General features: G+C 36.1%; 1 protein-coding gene across 1 annotated transcript in view; it reads right to left on the bottom strand.

Annotated features, from left to right (window-relative positions):
• Window positions 1–12222, bottom strand: part of LOC102224303 (contactin-associated protein-like 4) — a 107717-nt gene extending 95495 nt beyond the window's left edge. Inside the window, exon 1 of the mRNA XM_023335797.1 lies at window positions 12052–12222. Coding sequence (XP_023191565.1) covers window positions 12052–12136 — 85 coding nt within the window. The 5' untranslated portion in view covers window positions 12137–12222. The remainder of the gene's footprint in view (window positions 1–12051) is intronic.
• Between the last annotated feature and the right edge of the window lie 9845 nt (window positions 12223–22067).

The following is a 22067-nucleotide window of genomic DNA, read 5'->3' as shown; positions in this document are numbered from 1 at the left end:
AGTTTAATTGTGGCACAGCTGAATGGAAACTAACTAAACTCGATCATCTTTACGGCTCTACACAAAGACTGTACTGCTTTCCCGCAGTAAAATTCAAGCACTTTCAAGGCAAACTTTCAAACTTTTCCAGCACCTCAACTTAGAGATAAAAACAATACAAATTAACTAAAAAAGACTGTTTCAGTTCATTGTTATGTAATATCAGTTAGTAGAGTTAATAATCTTTTTTCTGTGACAGCATTCAATATCTGGAAAGGACAAGGTAGACTAAAATATAACAATTTTATGATTTGAAATGTCTCTTTACTACTGACTGGTTCAAGTAAAAAAAAAAACCCACAAATTTAACAACAAAAAAAATCTGCAGATTTCAATTATGTTGCTTAACGTATAAAATATAAATCCAAATCCAATTTATTTATAAAGCACATTTTAAAAAAGACCTTTGCCCAAAGTCCTGTACAAAATCAAGGCGAATTGAGGAATAAATGTCAAGACATAAAACAACAATAAAATATTAAAAACATACACATAAAATCAAACAAAACAATAAAAAGAGCTTATCAACTCACACTAGGCCAAACGCTATTGAGTAAATATTGAAAATGAGATTAAAAAACAGGAAGTGATAAAGATACCTGTGAACAAATTCCAAGGTTTAGGAGCCACAACAGAGAAATCTTGATCTCCTTTCAGTTTCCGCCAAATTTTTGGGACAAAATCAACTGATCAACAGATGAAATACGTCTGAAATATATGGAGAAACAAGATTATTCAATTGCTCAAATTAAATCCTTACACACAATATTTTAAAAAAGATACATACAAAAATAATCTCTAAATAATTTTCTTGCTACGTTTTCTCTGGCATTTAGCAAATAGAAATATTTTTGGTGATTCTAACCTGAAACAAAAACATTTTAATATAATTTAACTTCAGTTAACGGGAAAGAAATTCCACTTGTGTCTTTTGATTAGGTGTATAAAAATGTCTCATTTCAACTGTAAATAATGTTTTCCAAATCAAACATTAGATTGCATTTTATTATTTGAATATCAAACACTTCCCAAACATTGAAGAAACCTAATTAAAATTCAAGCATTTTCAAGGATTTCAAGCACCCGAACGAACCCTGTATACAGCTTCAGACAGGACAGTGTGTGTCTGATCCATTCTGGGAGAAAAACGACTAAAAACTTTTGGTTTTATTACTCCAACTGTGAGCACAATGAATCACCTCGACCAGTGAGCCGTTAACGTTTAAACAGCCGGGGAAAAAAAGGGGTGAAAACGCAAATCAGCATGCAAAACACACATGCACCCACAGTTGGAGTGTGGTGGTATTAGCTGTCATTAAAACAGGATTAAAGTCATTTAGTATTCGAGAGATAATCTGTCATTAGGCTATGATTACAGCACACACTCCAGTGGCTCTGAAGCGGCTAAGAGGGGAGATAAAAACCTCGAGGAAGACTGATGAATCTCTCAGAGTTTTCGTTATGATGACGACAAGTAATGAAACCGTCGCTTACAGCTGAATGATTCAGGAGTAATGCTTTCTCTTTTTGTTGGCAGGTTATATATATATATGTATATATATATATACAGTATATATACTTTTTAACAATCCTGCCGCAAAAATATAAGTGTTAACAGATGTGTTGTCTTTCCCTGAACAGATGTGTGAAAATCCTTACATTTATTCAGTGTGTAAATAAGTCCTGAATCTCTATAGACTCTATAGCGTATGAAATACTTTCTGGAAATAGATAGGTATGATTTTCACCTACACCAGGCTAGGTGTAGGTGAAAGCTTTAATGATGTTGTTATTATTATTCAGAGGAGACACAGGTTTATTTTTTTTAGGAAAGAAAGTAGCGTGAATGTGTGCAACAACATGTATGCATCACAGATTACAGCTATGACCAATCAATCAATCAATCAAATTTTATTTGTATAGCACATTTCAGCAGCAAGACATTTCAAAGTGCTTTACATTATTACAAACACAGAATCACAATGCAATATAGAATCAATCATTAAGTCAAGTTCCATCAATAAAATTGTAATTGATTACATTTCAAATACAATTCTAAACAGGTGGGTTTTCAGTTGAGATTTAAAAGAAGTCAGTGTTTCAGCTGTTTTACAGTTTTCTGGAAGTTTGTTCCAAATTTGTGGTGCATAGATGCTGAAAGCTGCTTCTCCTCGTTTGGTTCTGGTTCTGGGGATGCAGAGCAGAACCAGAACCTGAAAGGTCTGGAAGGTTGATACAATAAAAGCAGATCTTTAATGTATTGTGGTGCTAAGCCGTTCAGTGATTTATAAACTAACAACAGTATTTTAAAGTCTATTCTTTGAGCTACAGGGAGCCAGTGGAGGGACCTTAAAACTGGTGTTATGTGCTCTATCTTCCTGGTTTTAGTGAGAACGCGAGCAGCAGCGTTCTGGATCAGCTGCAGCTGTTTGATTGATTTGTTGGACAGACCTGTGAAGACGCTGTTGCAATAATCAATACGACTGAAGATGAACTCATGGATGAGTTTCTCTAGATCTGGCTGAGACATTAGTCCTTTAATCCTGGAAATGTTCTTCAGGTGATAGAAGGCCGACTTTGTAACTGTCTTTATGTGGCTCTGGAGGTTCAGGTCAGAGTCCATCACTACTCCCAGGTTTCGGGCCTGATCGCTGGTTTTCAGTAGTAATTACTGAAGCTGTGCATTGACTCTAGATTGTTCCTCTGACCTGATATTACCGTACTGCACAATCTGCAGACATTCTGTCTGCACCAATGAAGACTTCCTTAAGTCATGTTGAACAGCTGACAGCAATAGAATTAAATCAAAAAGTAAATGTAACATTTCTTTCACCACTAGGGAGCAATCTTTAAATGTGCTTAAAACATTGAACTTTCAGCCCAAGATGGTCAGGCAACTGTTCAAGGTGACCTATTGTTCTTCCTTGAACAGGTTAGGATAGGTTTATGGGCTACACAAAACATGTTTATTAGATTTTTTGCACAAAATCGTTCTAAGATGATGAGAATATAATCTGGTCATTTCTGCCTATTTTGAGCTGTTTTATGGCTTCTTGTCACTTTAAATCCAATTAAGCTGCTTTTGGCCACGCCCTCCAACTCAACGTTTACCCTCACATGTGAAAATGGCTGCAAACAGATGAGCAATTATATAACTGTACATCTTTAAAAGCATTAGTAGAGCCTCCTGCACAACCAACAAGAATGTAGCAAGTAGTTTCTGGATGGTAAGCCAACAACTAGACAACTGTCTTTTTCAGCAGCCATTGTACAGCGCATGCAGTGATAAACCACCAAACGTCTGCAGCGCCTGTTAAATGTGACTTAACAATCAGGAGGTTTTTGAAACGGCTCATTTTCTAAACACCAAAAAGCATTAACTTATTGCCAAAAATGTCTGGGGATTTTTTAAGGGCTTGGTTTGTTTGCATAAGAAGTATGGAAGTATAAAAATGTGCAAGAATAGTAGGTAAGTTGTAGCAACATGTAGCATGCCATAGGGTAGGGCAATATGGCTAAAAAAACACATCACAATATTTAATATCAGTCCATATTGATAATAATTAATTCGTTATTTGTTTTAAATATTCAAAATACTGCCAAACTACTTTATGAACAACTTCCTCTTGACTTGCCATACTTATTTTCTCCTTTTATGCCACCTTGATCTCTTTTAGTTTTAAGTAGTTATGCATCAATGTGAGTTAACATGAAACTACTCATTGACTGCCTATTGTTTTTGAAAGAACAATTTAACATATATAAAACACATACACTTTTGTATAGAAATAGCTTTTTAAACAAAACAATAAACATACGTACATGAAAACATACATGTATTTGTACTGTGGGAGTAATATAATAAGAAAATATCCACTTTTTTACATCTGAAGTGACCATTTACTGATTCGTTTATACACATAAACGCCTCACTGGACCCAAATACTCTAAAAAATTAACTATTTGCAATTTACAAGTCATCAACAGCTTTCAGCATCTAAACCGGAGCCAATTTTAAGATTTAAATATCCTGTGTCAAAGCTCACTGAACTCCTACTTTATGTTAAACTAAACCCAACAGCTGTGTGCAATTTTCAGGGTTTCTCTGTCCCTCTGCATCAAAGTGCTTATCACTCACAAGGCTGCAATTTAAACTAGTTTGCTTAAATCACTGCGTTTGAAGGGGGGATATTACATTTTATCAACTGTAAGAGGACAGAGGGCAATTTCAGCATTCTAGAAGGTTCTTTGCGCAGTAAACAAACTAAATCAATGGTCTAAAACCCAACAGCAGAATGAGCTGGACATATAGTTTTGAAGTAGTTTCAAAAGTAATCCAACTTAGAAGTAATTTAAGCTACCGAGGTGCTGAACGATTGAGAGGAGAGGAACATGAACACCAAACCTCTCCGGACGTGTTTGAGACCCGTTCTGGCTCTCTGATAAACAGCTCTAGTCAGACCTTGCCCCTGGCTCTGTTGGAGCGCTGAAACAAATGAAAAATAGAGTGGAAAACTTGGCGAGGATGATTATTAAGTGAGCGATGTTCTATAGGTGGGCTCTCTGAGGAGCAAATAGCTGAAAGACAACTTATTGGTGTGAGGGAGCCGAGGTTTGTGGATTTCTTTTTGGTCGTAGCTTTCAAATGGCAAAAACTCCTCTGGGTCTGAGAGCTTTTCGCCGCACAACGGAGAGGCTTTTGGTTTTCACATGACTCACTGCAGATTTAATCACAGCTTTTGCTACTTGTCCATTAAACTCGATCCTGCACTGATATACGGCGCTGACTGAGCCAGGATAGAGCTACGTTTCACAGCATCATAACCCAGACTGTAATCAGGAAACTGAGTCAGAGTAACAACCTTAAAGCTCCATTAAAACAGTCTTTTTCTTTTATTCATGTCTTTAACAAGAAGGTAAACCAGACTCCTCTGTGAAAGCTGCTTTTTCCAGGTATACTTAGTTTCATTCCTCTTCTTTAGCATTCCATCAACTCTTTTAGTCCTTAACCGCTTAAAAATTAACAACTGTTTTATAATTATAGCGTCTAATGGCAAACTGTGGTGGTGTAAAGTGATAGTGTTTGTATTAGAATTAATTCAGCGACCTGGTGTTATTTATTTACGGCGAACCGGTGGTATTCGCTGTGGACAGGAACCGCAGCCGCTAGCAAATATCTTAAATTTGCAAACACTTTCAAGGTTTCTCCAGGTTTCACTAACTCATATTTAAAATCTTCCAGGACCATTATGAATTAAACTTAAGACCTGTATCAAGACAGAACTGCACAAAAGGAAATGGCATGCAAATATAAATATGTTAACTTGTGAGATTGACTGAACATATCATTAAATTCTTAGGGTGTTTTCACACCTGATTTTCCGGTAAACTCATTTGTTACAGTTTCAGCTGGGACAGTTTGTTTTCACACTGCAACGTGTCAAACAGACCAAACCCTTTGAGTAACCTGTTCCCCTCCTTGCCTGTGGGGGCACTGCATCAAGAACCACTGAAGAAAACAACACAAAAACCTCTGAAGAAGACACTGAGCGCAACTTCCTTCTTCACAAAATGTAAACAAAGCTGAGATTTTAACGATTGCAGGATTTCTCTCTTGTCTTTGGTAACATTTTTTCCCACTAGCACTAGACTCATGTTTGTTTTGTTTTTTGTGTAATGGCGCCATTACACAAATAAGTTAGCTAGCCAGCTAACAATAGCTAACAAAGCTAACATCTTTGACAGAAGCATATTTAGAATGACAGACGTTTTAAATTTCAGTGAAATGAAGACTTCTTCAACTCAGAAAAGCTAATTAAATTCAGAAAATAATCCAAATTGTTCAACATGCAGACCACTGCAGGATGTGGGCGGGTATAAAGCCGACCAGAACAAAACGAGCCTTTGGAGGCCGTTGTTAGAGACCCAGAGAGAAGGAAGGTAGTCAAGGTGAAGAATAAAGACGGAAAACTTTAATGATGCTGTTATTATCATTCAGAGGAGAACTGCATACCTCTCTGGCTGCATTGCTTCATTTTGCATCATTTATACACTGTCAGCTTTGCAAAAAAAAAAAAAAAAAGAATCCTTTGATATTAAAGCAGCGGCTCAGTAGAGTGTTTTTTTTAAGCTTAACTTCAGTTCCTTATAAAGGAATTTGGCTTTTGGATTAGTTTGTATAATTTTTTTTGTCTTTATAAAGACGTTGGCTATGTTTTGAGAGTATCTGGAGAGAAACTTGATTCGTGAATTAATTACTGACCACATCAGAAAAACTGACATATTAATATTGCAGTCCCACTGTGAAATAGTTACAAAGATTACTAAATATCTGGCGGCTACCAAGACAGATTATTGATATTTTTTATTTATTTATGGCCTTACCTGTTACTTCCCAATTAAACAACTTCCAAAATCTACATACAGAAGAAAAAAATGGCAAAAATAAGCAAAATTGAATTTAAATGGCTACATTTTTGTTATTTACAGTCTATAACTTCAAATCAGGTAAGAAATACTGCCACCTGCAGGTGGGAGTTACTCACTTAAACCTGAAGTCTTTGAACATTTTGAGGAAAACTTGAACTAAACTCACAATTAAACATTAGCACAAAGAACTGCAGGGCTGTGATGATTCTAAGTGATTTTTCACAATTGTGAAAAACTGGAGGGAGTGTTAAAAAAGTGAGCTTATATTTTATTTTCCGTTCACTTTTGTAGCTAATGAAATATATATATATAAAAAACACAACGTGACAAAGAACACATGGAGTTGTTTGTCTCAATGCAATTCAGGGAAAATTGAGTATTTTATATTTTCCTTCTTCTAAATCTTACATTTTTATGCCTTTCATTGATCTCCAACATTCTGTGTTTATTCAGATTTATTTGAATCAAGAATGTTAAACTGGGATAATGAAACACCAAATTATCTTTTTAAGCAAACATAAAATATTTCTTGTTCCTTCAAGCAGAAACAGATTAAAACTTGGCAACAAAACTTTTCTGCCAAAAAAAGTGAGTGAACAATAAATCTTGGCAGCTTTAAGTTTCACTTTGTTTCAGATGTTTTGCCATTTGGTCGCTGATCCAAGAGGGAGTCTGAAACGTTGATTTACTGGAACGAGATTAAACGCAGAGACAAGGAAGGAAGGAAGGAAGAAAAGAAGAACGAAAGGAAGGGAAGAAAAAAAGGCTGATATTGGGAAGGAAAAAAGGGAGAAAGCAAGGAAGGTAAGAAGTGAGGGAGGGAGGAAGGAAAGAGGGAAAGAAAGAAGAAAGGAAAAGCTGATGGGTGGAAGGAAAGAAGGGATGAAGGAAGTGAAGGAGGAAGAAAGGAAAACTGGAAAAAAGGAAGGAAAGAAAGAAGAAAAGAATGAAGGAAAAAATGAAAAAAGGGAGGAAAGAAGGAAATAAAGAGAAGATGAAGGAACTTTAGAAGGAAAGAAGAAAGGAAATATAGAAGGCAGGAAGAGAGGAAGGAATTAAGGAAGAAAAGGTGGAAGGAGGAAAGTAAGTGAGGGAGAAAAGTTTCTTGCATACATCAAACTATTCATAAATACTGGAGTAAAAACATTAAAAACATAATAAAAGGAACAAATCAAATATAAAACAGGTGGACTCCACTGTTTATATCAACTTGAGTTTTTTCCTCACTTATTCATCATCAGATTTAATTTCTGACCAGCTTAAAATGAAAAGAAACCAGAAAAATAAGATCCAAACAGGAGAAAGGGAAATATGTTTTTTATATATAAAAAAAGCAACATAAGTAAAAACCAGAGGGGACTTTTTGAATTAGAGACAACAGAGAAGAGGTTTTGTGATGTACAGATCTGAGACACGGAGAGACACAGTGTCTCAGAGGTCAAAGGAGAAGAAGGATGGAGCTGGGAAGAAGGATGGAGCTTTCCTTCAAAAACAGTTTGAAGGAAATGCAGCAGGAAGAGAATAAAAAAATTAATAAAAAGCAGGAAGGGAGGAGAAATATCCGGTGGAAAAGAAGGAGAAAGGAGGCGACATTTCAGCTGGAGCTGGAGATGTTTTATTCACAGAGGAAGAACAGAGAGATGAAGGATGAGGAAACAGACAGAAATCAACTCTGAGAGTCTCCAGACAGCTTTGACTACATTCACCAAGATCATCTATCAAGGTGAAGATGCTCCACTCTGAGGGGAAAGCAGCAGACAATCAAACAGAGAAGTGACAAATCCTTTCTAATCCAGAGCCGCTCCTTAACTCAAGTTCAGGTTTCACTTCATGATCCTCTAAGTTTAGGGATTTAACACCGATAGTGTCAGGAAGTAATGCCTTAAAAAGTCTCTAATTTATTTAATTTACACAAATTTCAATGCTCATTGAAATATTAGGATTTTACATGATAGGACAACATAAAGTAGTGGATAATTGAGGAGTGGAAGGGCAACACTCCAAAAACACAAAATCTTATATAGTAATTTTGGTCTTTTTTCTAGTGCAAATATTTTATTACACTTGAAATGAGACAAAAACTAACTTACAAGTAACTTTTCAGCAAGCTATAAAAACTTGTTTTAAGTCAATGGTACCATAATATTGATTGAAAAAGTACTTGTTCCACTGGCAGATTATTTACCTTTAAGACATTTTTCCCTTTTATAAGTGAAATAATCTGGCAGTTAAACTTTTTGATAAATTTTAAGGAATTATTGACTTAAATAAGATCTAAAAAGTTAGTTATAAGTTAAGTTTTGTATTATTTTAAGCCCACTAAGATATTTGAACTAATAACTTACAGGTTAGACAAGTCAGTCATTCCTTTTCAGGAATCCTTTTTAGGTAAATTATGTGTTTATAAAGCAGAATTTTGTTTTTGTTTTATTAGTGTTAATTTGTTTATTTACCAAAATAAAGTTAAAGTGAATGAAACTAGACCAAAAAACTACAGGTGCACCGATTGCCGATCTTTAAAAAGCCCGGCCTGGCAATTCCGATTTTGGCCGATACCATTTTTTTTTCGTTTGAAATGTCGCTGAATATAGCAAGAAAGTTTGTCAGTTGGCAACAGTGGATTCATTGTTCACAGCAAACGTGCCGACATGACCTGGTGGGCCGAGCTAACAGTCAAACCTCTCACCGCAGAGCAGAAGAGGACAGAGGCTGATTTTTAGAGCTTTGCTGAGGCAGATAAGATCGGTGGATAAGATCGGCTTCACATGCAAGTCTCAACCGATCACCAATCTTCCAGAATTAAGGAATTAAATCAGTGCACCCTAAAAAATACTTGGTAAAATTTTGTGTTTTCAGAGTGAAGGATGAACTAGTTTTCAACATTTTCAACAAAAAATAATCTAAAAACTGTAGTGTGCATTTGTATTCAGCCTCTCCGCCTTGGCCTGTTCCTACTGGCAAATTGGTTCAATCTCAACTAATGATTATTTTGTACCCGTTATGAAAAGGCACCTGCTCATAGTGAGGAAACACGTAAATGTTGGAGGTCAGACCGATGCAACACTGTAACAGAGCTACAGTAAGTTGATAATAGACATGTAAAATCGCTGATTGTTGCAGATACAGCAGCTGGACTTTCTAAATCTAATTCAAGCATCAGAGAGCAGGTTCCTAAAGCCATGTTCAAACTGCAGGCAATTTTTTTTTGTGCCAATATCCACCTTTTTTGGATTGTGATACTTCCAGTTGTATCACTGGAAGTGATGCGTATCTGATGTTTTCAAACAATTTTATTCAACTTTTACATCATTGACATGAGATGTGCGTCAGAATTCTGCACCAGAAGAAGCCAGACGTGGTTAATCCACATGTAAACAATGACTAAAAATTATAATTACGAAATTATGAAGGAAGTCTGCATCAGTGAAGCGCATCACATAACGAACCCACCAGTCTTGGTTGTGACTATGCATCCAAACAGACTTCTCTACAAAAGTTACAATCACTCAGATGAGAGTAGAGTACTTAAAATTGTACTCAAGTAAAAGTAGCACTACTACCACATATTTTTACTCAGGTAAAAGTAAAAAGTAGCAGTCCAAGAAATGACTCAAGTAAGCCTAAAGAAAGTATTTGGCAAAAAGTAATGAGTAACTGATCAAAATGTCAATCATTTAAAATTTGAAAATTATGTGGAAATTTTGGTGTTTTAAAGATCAATATGATTCATGTAAATAACAACCTTAAAATCAGATCAAATAAACATTTTTGCAAATAAGTTTCTTTAAAAAAAAACCCATTTTGGTTAAAACACGTTTGTTTTTCATTCAGTGGGAAGAAAATCGAAAAGTTTTATTCAAGTAAGAGTAGCGATAAAAGTAAAAAGTAAAGCGTAGTAAAAATATTCCTAAAAGTAAATTGTTTCCCAAAAGTTATTCAAGTAAATGTAACTAACGCTGAAGTCACAGCTCCATAAAAGGCTGTTTCTATTATTTCTATTTCATTTTTCTTCCTTCGTTTTGTTATCTTATGATGATACTGTCGGCTTGCGTTGCTAAAAAACTTTAAAAATCGATCCAACAATGGCGGCGTCTGTTATTGCTTTTGAAAACATTACGCTGCTGTGTGACATCAACGTTCTTCTTCTGCGCATGCGGGTCACTTTGGGGTCGTAAATCGTTCGCACAGAAATCTGACATTAGTCGCATTTAATTAGTAGGATTTCAGCAACAAAATCGGAATTGAGAATTAAGATCTGCTGTGTGAACACAGCATAAGTTGCTTTGTAGCCTTCACTCTGTAGGACAGCAGCAGGTTTTATTGGCGTCCTTCAGCTTTTACTGTTCGTCCCCCTCATAGTTAACCTGAGCACTGACTTCCTGCGACTGATCAATGTGAAAAGAAAAACTTATCAAATGTAGCGACAGCTATTTATTAATATTTTATTAGCTTGTTGATGTTTTTATAAATGCATTCCGGCACAACTGGGCCTTTGGGAATATTTGTGATCTTGATGTGGCCCAAAATGAAAACGAGTTTGACTCCCATGCTTTAGGTTGAGCAGGAAAAGGAGATGCAGAGCGGCTGCTGGGTGAGAATCACGACAGAGGAAGAAATGAGCTGCATGGGATATTCAAGGGAGCAAAAACAGATGAGTTTGAACATAAACCCTTCGGATCATCATCATCACAACTAGGCTTTGTCCCAGAAGTTATCACGATAAAGGACAATATTGCTGTTTTTGAGACCATTTTCAAACAATCATAATGCAAGAAGACATTCTCAAGTTCTAATAAGCATTTAACACTGGAAAGGGAAGTTATTTTAAATATTCAAAAATAAATAAACAAAAGAACAGAAACAAGAAATAAAATGAATTATGAAGTCTTTATAAACAAACTTGACCTTCAGAAAAAAGGGCTTGTTGAAACAAAAGCACCGAACTGAAGGCTTTTATCATCCAGTCTTTTGTTGAAACAAAGATAGAAAATACAAAAAAAACCATAAATAATGCAAATGGAAATTATTGAGCTTGTTTTAATTTATCATACGTTTTAACCAATTTATTGCTTATAGTGACAGGGTTAATCATAACAGCACCACTTCGTGCTTATAGTGACAGGGTTAATCATAACAGCACCACTTCGCCTCAGATTCATCAGCAGGTCAAACAGGACTCTGTGTCAAATTCACAGCCATTGCCTGAAGCCTCACCTCACCAACCTGCTTTGTGGAGCAAAACCCAAGATGCTCCTCATGCTGCAGTGAGCACAAAACTAACCAGAAAGCGAACAGATTAAACAAATTTTACGCGCAGGAATTAGATCCTAGGAAGGGATTAGAGCACTCCTTTGCACCACAACTGCAACTCTGGTAATTGCAGGACACAAATGAGTTTTAGCGGGATAATCAATGCGATTTGTCCTCGAAGTCAAAACTCCCAGCTGCGCAAAATGTGCTGCAATCTGCGCACTGAAAACTCTCCTGAATAAATCTCTTTCAGTCCGGTTTGCCTCCATCCAGAAACTAAGTAAAAAATAAAAAATAAAAATAAAAACAAAGACGTGCAGAGCTCGGACTCACCTTGCGCTGATGTCCCGCTCACCCCGCACAGCAGCAGGGCGACCCGAGCGGTAATCCCAAACACCCTTATAGTCCGCAGATCCATGGTGAAGCGGGGTGGGGGGAGGCAGCAGAGATGCCGACAGACCGCCTCTCCTCTCTGGTTCCGACTGAGATCTCCTCTGATCCAGCTGGAGGAGGACAGCCAGGGAGGGAGGAGAGCGACGGACAGAGAGAGGAAGAGAGAGAGGGTGAAACGCCTCCTCCACCGGAGAAAATACGGAGCTTTGCAGGAATGCGCCCTTTAATTACAAAAAATAATTAAAACTTTACTTCTCAGAAACAACAGTCTTAAAGTTGAAGAACTGCGTGACAAAACCTATAAACCCACTTATAAAAGCTGGAAAAGTTTTATTTACGTTTCTTTTCTTTTTTTTTTTTAATAATGTGGCTGTAAACATATGTTCAAACAGTTGGGGGCAATAAAAGCCTGGAAAGATGTGCTTACAGGAAAAATAACCCTCCTTGGTGAATCTTTTCATTGCTAACGTGTATTAACAACTGAAAAACAGCCGAGTTAGGTATAAAAAGGCAGTAGAGGCTGCTTAGGACACATATTTGTTCATTTTAAACTCCTCTCAGGTTCGAGGTTCAGTTTGTAAAGTAACAGTCAAAGGTTAGCAGTAATAATTTGGGTTATTTAGGATTTCATAACAGAAAAAACGGCGGTTTAATTCTTAAAGTTATATTTTCCCTATGTTGCTAACTCATTTATGAACGTGACAGTTTCCGAATAAACATTTAACTAGCAAGCTAAATATTTAGTTTCAAACTATTTAGTTAGCAAGTTAAACATGTGGCTTCAAAAAATACTTAGCTAGCACAATAACATTTACCTTCAAACTAAATGTATAATTTGGAGCTAAATATTGAGCTTGAAATGAAATATTTAGTTAGCTAATTTCGTTAGCTTTAACCTAAGCTAATATGCTAATTGGCTTGTCGATAAGCGGAAGTGGACTACCGAAATAAAAGACGGGTCTAGCGAACCTTTAACTTATGTTGCTAGTGTCACCTCTTCATAATTCTTTCTTTTCCTCTCGACATGCTGAATATTACAGCTTAAAACAAATGATGAGGCATTTTAATGGCAATATAAACGTTTACTCCCGGATGTACAGCGTCAGAGACTGCGCCAGTTTACCAGCTGGTTTTTATGGAGAGCCAGTCGGATAGTACATTTCCGGTTATCGGCAAGTGAATTTGTGTATTAGCTACTTTTTTGTTTTGCTCCGAGATAAATAGTTGAGACCTAATATTTAATGTCAAATGGAATATTACACTAAATAAATATTTAGTTTGCTAACAAAATAGTTTGAAACTAAATATTTGGTTTGTAAATTAAATGTTTAGCTTGCTAACGAGGGTTACATAATGCAAATTATCAATGTTAATTTTTGTTTTGATTTACTTCAGCATTCAGTCCTCGAGTTAACACAGGAGGAAGGAAGAAATCTAGTTTTAAAAAGCATTGCTTCGACTTCTAACTAACTCAACATGAAGATCCCCTCCTGCTTTGCTAAGCGTGAGCCACAGTGTTTACTTATTTATGTAATAAATAATACAATATTTAAGCAAGCCTGACCAAAACTATAAAGACCAACAAAAGGAGGAAAATATACAGAGCACAGACACTGATTTATTTCAATTTCAAACCACTATACAGAAAATATAGTGGTTTAATGTATTTATTACATTTTACAAGCCAAAAAACTTCATCACATAATTTTTCATGTGTTTATAATAGTTTATTTTATGTGTCTATCATTTTTTACCTTTCCATACACAAGTCAAAAAAGAAAGAACACACAGCATTGAAAAAAACACAAAACCAAACTAGTACATAAATAAACAATATTTAGATTCCTGCCAATGGTAAGAACGAAAAAGGTTTTTATTATACTTTGTTATGTATATTTTCTAAAACATATTTCCAAGGGAATTCCAGCAAAGTGTGTAGAAAAACTCATGAAAGAAAACTAAATCAAACCTTACACTGAAAAAAGAAAACAGGTGATCCAAATAAAAAAAATTGCCACAAGTAATAAAATTAAGATTATCCGAGCAACGATACAAGGTTCATTAAGTTGTCATGTTTAACAAATGTAACTAAAGTAAGTTTGCCAAACTCAATGTAACAAATTAATTGAGCTTTTTTAAGTTGGCAATCCATTCTCTTTTTTCAGTGTAGTGTATTTATTTAGCAAATTATTTTTGTAATTTTTTTTTAAAGAGTAAAAAACAGATTTTACTCATCACAACAATTTTTCCACACTTGAATCCCTGTAATTGGAGTACCATTGTTTTTAATATTCATCCTGACCTTTAGTTTTTTTAATAAATAATAATAACAATGCATTTTATTCTTAGGCGCCTTTTCACTCAAGAACTCCGTATAAAATACACAAAAATCAATTAAAAGACACTACAATAAAATAATAAAATCACTTGAATAGAAATTATTGATATTTATTTCATTTGAATCTGGTAAATGTTCTGTACATTTAGTTTTTAGCAGTAAAAAAGTAAAAATAAAAGATTATTTTGGGGGAATTTCTGAAATTCACCATCATTTGGTATTTTGTTGTTGAGGGTTGGAAACCTTCCTGGTTCTAGAACATCTGAAGCTGGGCTCAGTCCAGTTTAAATCCAAACAAAACAAATGCACCTTGAGGAAAATGGCTGCTGGCAATTACTTCCCCTCCATCCATGACAAGATGGAGATCCACAGCATTCGGTCTGTTTTCGACACCAAACTGAAACAGATCAACTCACTGCCCATCAACGCCAGGCGAGACGCCCGGAATAAAACCGGCTCCATTAACTGGATCTGCTCGACGGGTCAGCGGGCCGAAGCCCCGTCCGCCTGCCAGGCATCGAACCTGCTCCTGAAGGTTCCTGATTACCGGCCTCTGGACGCCTTCGTCGTGACAACAGAGGATCCCAGCTCGGCTTCGTGGAGCGACGAGGACGAAATCTGCGAGCTGTGCATCAGGCTGAAGGAGTTTGAGCTGCTTGAAATGATGCAGGACTCGGCGAAGAACCAGTGCAGTAAGTAGATTCTGATGGTAAAAAAAAACCCAGCAGCTTTGATGAAATCACCAACAGGAGTTCATCAACTTACAACTCAAATAAAACGGGATGTTTTCTGATGTACCTTCCAATCTAAAGGTTGGCAAAGTTTCCCCAACCTCACCAATTATTATCTTAACTTATTAAAATCCTGCTAGTGTGTTTTCAAAACAAAACAAAAAACAACAAAGAATCAAACTTTCTCTAAGGCTATGTTCACACTGTAGCCTTTAATGCTCAATTCAGATTTTTTTGTGAAATCTAACAAGGGTTTTGTGGCGTGGTTGTTCAGATTTTAAAAAATGTCCAACTTGTGTGTGATCTACTGAGTGAACCGCAAACGTCCTGAAAGTCTCCCGGCATGCGCAATAGAGGGCGCAATAATGTCAAACAAAGACTACGTTCACACTGCAAGCGGAAGTGACCCAATTCCAATTTTTTTGACTTAATGTGACCTGTATCTGATCTTTTCATGACAGTCTGAACAGCACAGGTTAGATTTTTTTCAGCACTTGGATACCCAGCACTTGTATCGAATCTTTGAAATGTGACCTGAGTCTGAACAGCCAGGACTTGAACATCGTCGATACACGACACGCGTCATTATTCTGCGTTACAATAACACGCAAGCAGGAAGAAAAACAACAACCATGGTGGACAATAATGTGGACGATAAATAATGAGGATCATGTTGTTAATATGCAGGCTCCGATCGGACAACAATTTCAAAATTGTGAGATTTTGAAATTATCCATCGATCATGCTCTCTACGTATGACATTATTGCGCCCTCTACTGCGCATACGAGACACTTTCATGTTATTTGTGGTTCACACAGGAGATCACATACTAGTCACATTTATTTGGAAGTGTGAACAAACACACACACACAAAAATTGTATTTGAGTCACTTCAGGCTGCACTATGAATGTAGTCCAATAAAACAGCTTAAAAAGAAGTTAAATGTTTTACTTGAACATCATGGAAAGAATTAGAAAATCTCAAAGATTCATAACAAATAATACTTTAATTTGCATCTTTCAGATACATTTCTGAGGAACATCAGGATGCGTCAGATGAAGCCCATGGAGACAAGAAGGAGATGAAAAATCAATCAATGAATAAACTTCAACCAGCTCTAACTTTTTTAAAAATAATCACTTTTTCTGCACTGTAAGTTCACCAAATCAACAGTAAAAACTAAAAAAAACTAATTTAAAACTCAGGTTTTAAATAACATCTGCAACATGCATTAGGCATTCAGAGTAAGGATATGTGATTAAAACTCTGCCAGAGAAATATAATTTATTGCATCGTTTGTTAGCAGGGAATGGCAAATTAAAAAAACAGATTAATTCTTTGTGTTAGAAATATGAAGTTGCCTAGAAACTCCATTATGTGTCTCAGATGAATGGTCTTCCAAATTGCGCTGCTGTTCACTAATCTGTGGAGTTAATCTGTTATCTGCGTTCAGCAGATTTCTGTATCAATGTTTCGTTTTCCTCTGAATAGAAAACTGGTGTTCTTTAAGCTGCTGTAAAAAAAAAACAACAAAAAGGAAAATAGTAACTTGGGAAAAAACCTCTTTGTAACATTTAATACATTTGCAAAGATGAATAAGGCAGAAAAACAAAATCAGTTTTATTACATTTAGCTGTTTTTTGATGCTGCGAGAAGGCAGATATGGGCAGAGTACCCAAAGATTGTACTCAAGTAAAAGTAGCACTATTTTATCATATTTTACTCAAGTAAATGTAAAAGGTAGCCGTCCAATAAATTACTCAAGTAAAAGTAAAAAAGTATTTGGTCTACTCAAGTGCTGAATAACTGATCCACTTGTCAATCATTTAATATTTTAAAATTACATTAACAGACAGAGCAAAATACAAAGTTTAGTGGACATTTTGTTTGTTTAAGGATGAAAATGACAATAATTCATATAAGTAAAAAAAATAACAAAATCAGGCAAAAGAAAATGTTTACAAACTAATGATACTTTAACAAAAACTGCAGGTGTGTGTCCAAGTCTGGTGAATTTTTGGTTAAAACATGTTTGTTTTTTATTCAGTGCCCAGAAATTTTACTCAAGTAAGAGTAGAAATACTTCACAATAAAATTACTCAAATAAAAATAAAAAGTGCAGCACAGTAAAAATACTCCTAAAAGTAATAATAATAATAATAATAATAATAATAATAATAATAATAATAATAATAATAATAATAATAATAATAATAATAAAAGGTAAATGTAATTGAGTAGATTTAACTACTTACCAGCCAACTGTGCTAGAAGGGTTTGTGTTTTTCTCACTGGTATGTCCAAGGATTTTAAAATAAGTACAAAGTCAACAGAAAAAGCTAAAATCCTCAATGATTGCAAATGACGTCACTGTTGCCAGAGGCTGTTCAGACAACATCTCAAGAGAGTAAAATGTTGGAAGATGAGGACTTCTTGGGAACTTCATTTAAATACTCTTTGATACAGAAGCTCAGAGTGGACAAACTTAAACGATGGCTGAAACCTCAAAGTGAGCAGAAAGAAGGCAGCGTTGATTTCTTCTGGCTACAGACGGTGTGGTAGCTAGTACATGCTAGCACTACGTTATCTGGGCCTACCTTGCTAAATTCCTGCTCAGCAATCTGTATAGGTAAAAACATTGATTAACCCAGGCTTTACAGTTCATTTCTCCAATTAAATATCAATTCTTAAAAGCCTGAGAATCGATTAGATCTCCTCTGCCACCATGGTGAGCAACACCGTCATAAGCAGCTCAGATTGTCACTATAGCTATATATCAGCTCGACATTGTATAAAACAGTTTTTCATCTTGAGTTGGGCATTAAATTGGGCATATTATTAATAACCTAAATCAAGCGATCACAAACAAAATCAGCTGTTCAAATGGACAAAAGTTTTCCCCAAAACACAACTTACCGCTCTCGTTTGTCTGATAGTAGAATAGCCATGGTTTGACGTCATTTGCAATCAGTGCCATACATTTATTAGATAACTGTGAACTAATTTCTCCTATTCAGATTTAACATAGCAAAATATGATTTAAGGATGATTTCAGGCTGTTATTTCTACATTTCTATAAATAAAAAGTAAATACTTACCTACTCTGAAAGATGAAACAACTGTAGAAGAAGCTTAAAGGTTTCCTTTGTAGAGTGTTCTGATGTTTACAAACGTCTGAAACCAAACTTGTTCTCCCAAACTGTCCCTGATATACCGTTAAAATACTTTTTTCTTTCTCCAGATGACATAAAGCTTGTTACAAGTGAATTAAAGAACTAAACGTTCTGTTTGTCAAGGTAAAAAATTTTTAGGCGTTAGTTTGCGACCTCTTTTTCTCTAACACCAACGATAACAGACGGAAAAATCTTAGATTTTCTGGAAACTCGGTTAAAGTCGTGCCGCACAGCTGGCGGCCGGCTTTGTGCGAGTCATAACTGAATATTCTCTGATCGAAGCAGCCGCCGTTCTCCATGCAGCGGGGGCTTTGGACCAATTTATGTAACACAGAAATAGCCGGGGATGAGGTGAAGGAGTCACATTCAACACATCAGGTCTGGGGCAGAATATCAAGTGAACGCATTTGGAGAGAAAAGGCCTGGAGTCGATAATACACGGGCAAGAAAAGAGTCGTGAAGATGGAGAGAAAGGCGAGGGGGGCATGCCGAGAGTTAGCAGGGGGATTAGATAATGAAGTGCCACTGAGAGTGTGGATGGCAAATGCAATGAGATGATAAAAAAAAAACTTGTTGAGAGCAAGCGCAGCATGGGAATCAGATAACACACACTCAACATGGCCATCACACACTTAGACGGTCTGCAGATGTTTCGCACACAGAGAAAGCAATGTTCTGAAAACGAAACAAAGAAACAGAAGAATGAGATGCGATCAAACAGCAGGCTTCACGGCGCCGGGGAAAATGTGACGGATTAGTTCAGATACAGACGGCGACGCGTAAAGTCAGAGAATCTGAACCGAGACACAAAGATTATTTCTTTACATGTCGGGATTTCTTTGGAAAATGTGCTCCAATTATTAAGCGACAAATTGTGTAGATCCAAATGAAACATGTTACATTTAGAGAGAATAAAGGACGCACTTGAAACAAAGTGAAATTATTTCATGTAAAGAGTCCTAATAAAGAGTTATACAGTACAAGTTTGATGTAATTTATTTCATTTGAGAGAGAATGTTTCCAAAGTAACCTGTCATTCAATTTTTACTGAAAAGCTGATAAACGGGTTCAGACATCAAGGTTTCCCCCAGAAAACTTGCTAAGCCCGGTGGTTGGGTAGTAGGGCAGTCATTCATCCAGCGGCCCATCATTTAACAGCTGCTCTCTTAATCTGATGAATTTATCTAACAGAAACTTTCCTCATTCTGCCTTTATCTGCACAAACCCATCTTTGTTCTGAATCAGCCACTATTCTCTTCACAGTACAATAAAGCTTCAGTTTTCGTTAAATATCTAATGTTTTCATACCTTGTCATACGACACTACACTATCTGATGATTTTCATCAGCAGAGATCCTTTCTCTTTCCCATATTGCTTGAAACCTGTGGCCTGCTTCATAATGTGGAACATCCTTCTTTAGTAGATTTCCTTTAATTGAGCTCACCAGACAAACTAATCAACCAGCTCTCTGAAATTAATTATAGTGATTCAAAGGGCCCTGACACACAATACCATCTATTAATTTAATAGCACAGCAACAAATTTAATCTTTATGACACTTAATACAATTTGCATAATAATTTGGAACACGGTGTAAGCAGGAAAAATGTGACAGCAGAGGTTTAATAAGTGGTTTAGTGATTCAACAACCTGCTGTCCAGACTGGAGGCGTGCAGATTGCAGGAACGGAGCCAAACTAAACCCCACTGATTTGTTTTTTAAAGAGGAGGGATTTGCTAAACAGCCAAACAATGAATGAACAGCCAGGTGAATAGTGAATAGCGTTTTATAAACTTTAAGACTTCAGATAATAGTGGCAATAAAGCAGCAAACTGTACATTTCACCATCATCTAAATCATTTACACATCCGATATGACTCAAAACTCAAAGGTGAGTTTTCAGCCTTTAGTTTTCTGGTGTTTGTTCCAGACAGAAGCTGAATGCTGCTTCTCTGGCAACATTTTCCGATAATTATCCTGCCCTAATTAATATTCTTTTCCAGACTACGGATGAACCCTGCGAAGTATTCCCTGAAAAACCTCCAGCTTATTTAGATGTTTGTAAACATTTCGACAGTTTATTAAGTGAAACAGCCAAACTGCAGCAGTGGACAAACTCCTTCCAAGTTGTTTATATTTGAACGCTCATTCAGCTCTGCTGGACCAAGCATCACTAAAGTCTATCCTCCTCTATCTCAGCCACTGAGGAGGAATTTCTGTTTCAGGCCTGCCAAGTTTGCCGGTCAAAACCCTCTTTTAGGTTGCAAACAGGCGATTCAAATGATCCCCGTGGTGAAGCGACACATTTGTCACTGATGGTGTGTTTTTGCTTTGCCATAGAAACATCTAAAAAAAAAAAAAGAAAAGAGAAAAGAAAGGGAACAGCTACAAGGAGATCCAGAGTGGACGTCTGAAAAGCAGAGAGAAGAGCTGCATAGAAATGAGGTGAGAGAGAGAAAGAGGAGTGAATGTGCCTAAAAGTATCAGTTTTTAAGTTTTTATTAATCTGGTCTGGTTGGGTGTTTAGAAAGGTTATAATAGTTTGTGGGGTTTTCTTTGTAGTTTAGTTTTATTTTGTTAAAACTAAACAGCTCAGTTAGTTTTAAGTAGTTTTTAGGGTGTGTTTGCTAGTTTTCATTTCATTCTGGAGAGACTCACACAGAGAAAAAGCATCAGTTAGAAAGATTTATTAGTTCTTTGGTGCTCGGACACCGGCAGAATCACCGCGAGCTTGGATGATCGGCTCGGGCTGCCCAACCACTCAGCCAATGGCATGAAAGAAAAAAGCGATGAAGAGATTTTTGTGTTTTGCTTTTCATAGTAAAAGAGAAGATGAAGCTTTGAGGATCCAGAGAAGAAGAAGAAACAACTGAGTTTTCTGTGTATTTCTACATATACAAAGGTTTGCCACATATAAAGCTATGTGGTGTTTAGGCCTGTCAAAATAAACAATAAATCAATTAATCACATGATAAATTGAAAGGAGATGAATAATTTCCATTTGCATGATTTCTCTTTTCTTTCTTTCTACCAAACACTGGATGACAAAAGTCTTCAGTCTGGTGTTTTGGTCTCAACTAGCTCTTTTGTTTACAGAGACTTAATGATTGATTTCATTTGCCATGTCTGTTGTTTGGTTTATTTATTTTGGATATTTAAAATGTTTCCCAGTTCCAGCATTAAACATTCATTAGAATTTAAAATGCATTTGTCTTTGAGAATGCGTTCTTGCCATACCATAACAATACTCAAACTGGTCTCAAAAGAACATTATCATTTATTGCAATAACTTCTGGGACAATTTATCGTCCAGCAACATTTGTTGTTGCAGCAGGCTTTTGGGTGTTTGCAGTTTGTTACACCGCCCACAGCAGAAAAGGACTTAGAGACCCTGTGTTTAATAAAATGTCCTTAAAAAGTATCAAAAATAGTTGAATTAAGCCAAAAATCATTATAATCATTAAAAACCGCTTACAGTCAAATAGCATTAACAATCAGTACTAATGACTTATTGCATGAACGAGTTTATTCACGAGTGATTTTAATTTAATTTCTCATTTAATGGAAACACTTCAATTGCAAAATTGTGGGGTTTTTTTCGACATTAGCAGAGCATAGACAAAGATTTGTGCCAATTTGTAATAGATAGATAGATAGATAGATAGATAGATAGATAGATAGATAGATAGATAGATAGATAGATAGATAGAT

The sequence above is a fragment of the Xiphophorus maculatus genome, chromosome 6 (genome assembly GCF_002775205.1).
Source record: "Xiphophorus maculatus strain JP 163 A chromosome 6, X_maculatus-5.0-male, whole genome shotgun sequence".
Classification (NCBI taxonomy): Eukaryota; Metazoa; Chordata; class Actinopteri; order Cyprinodontiformes; family Poeciliidae; genus Xiphophorus; species Xiphophorus maculatus.
Note: the sequence above shows the minus strand (reverse complement) of the source record. Positions and strands in the feature narration are given on the sequence as shown.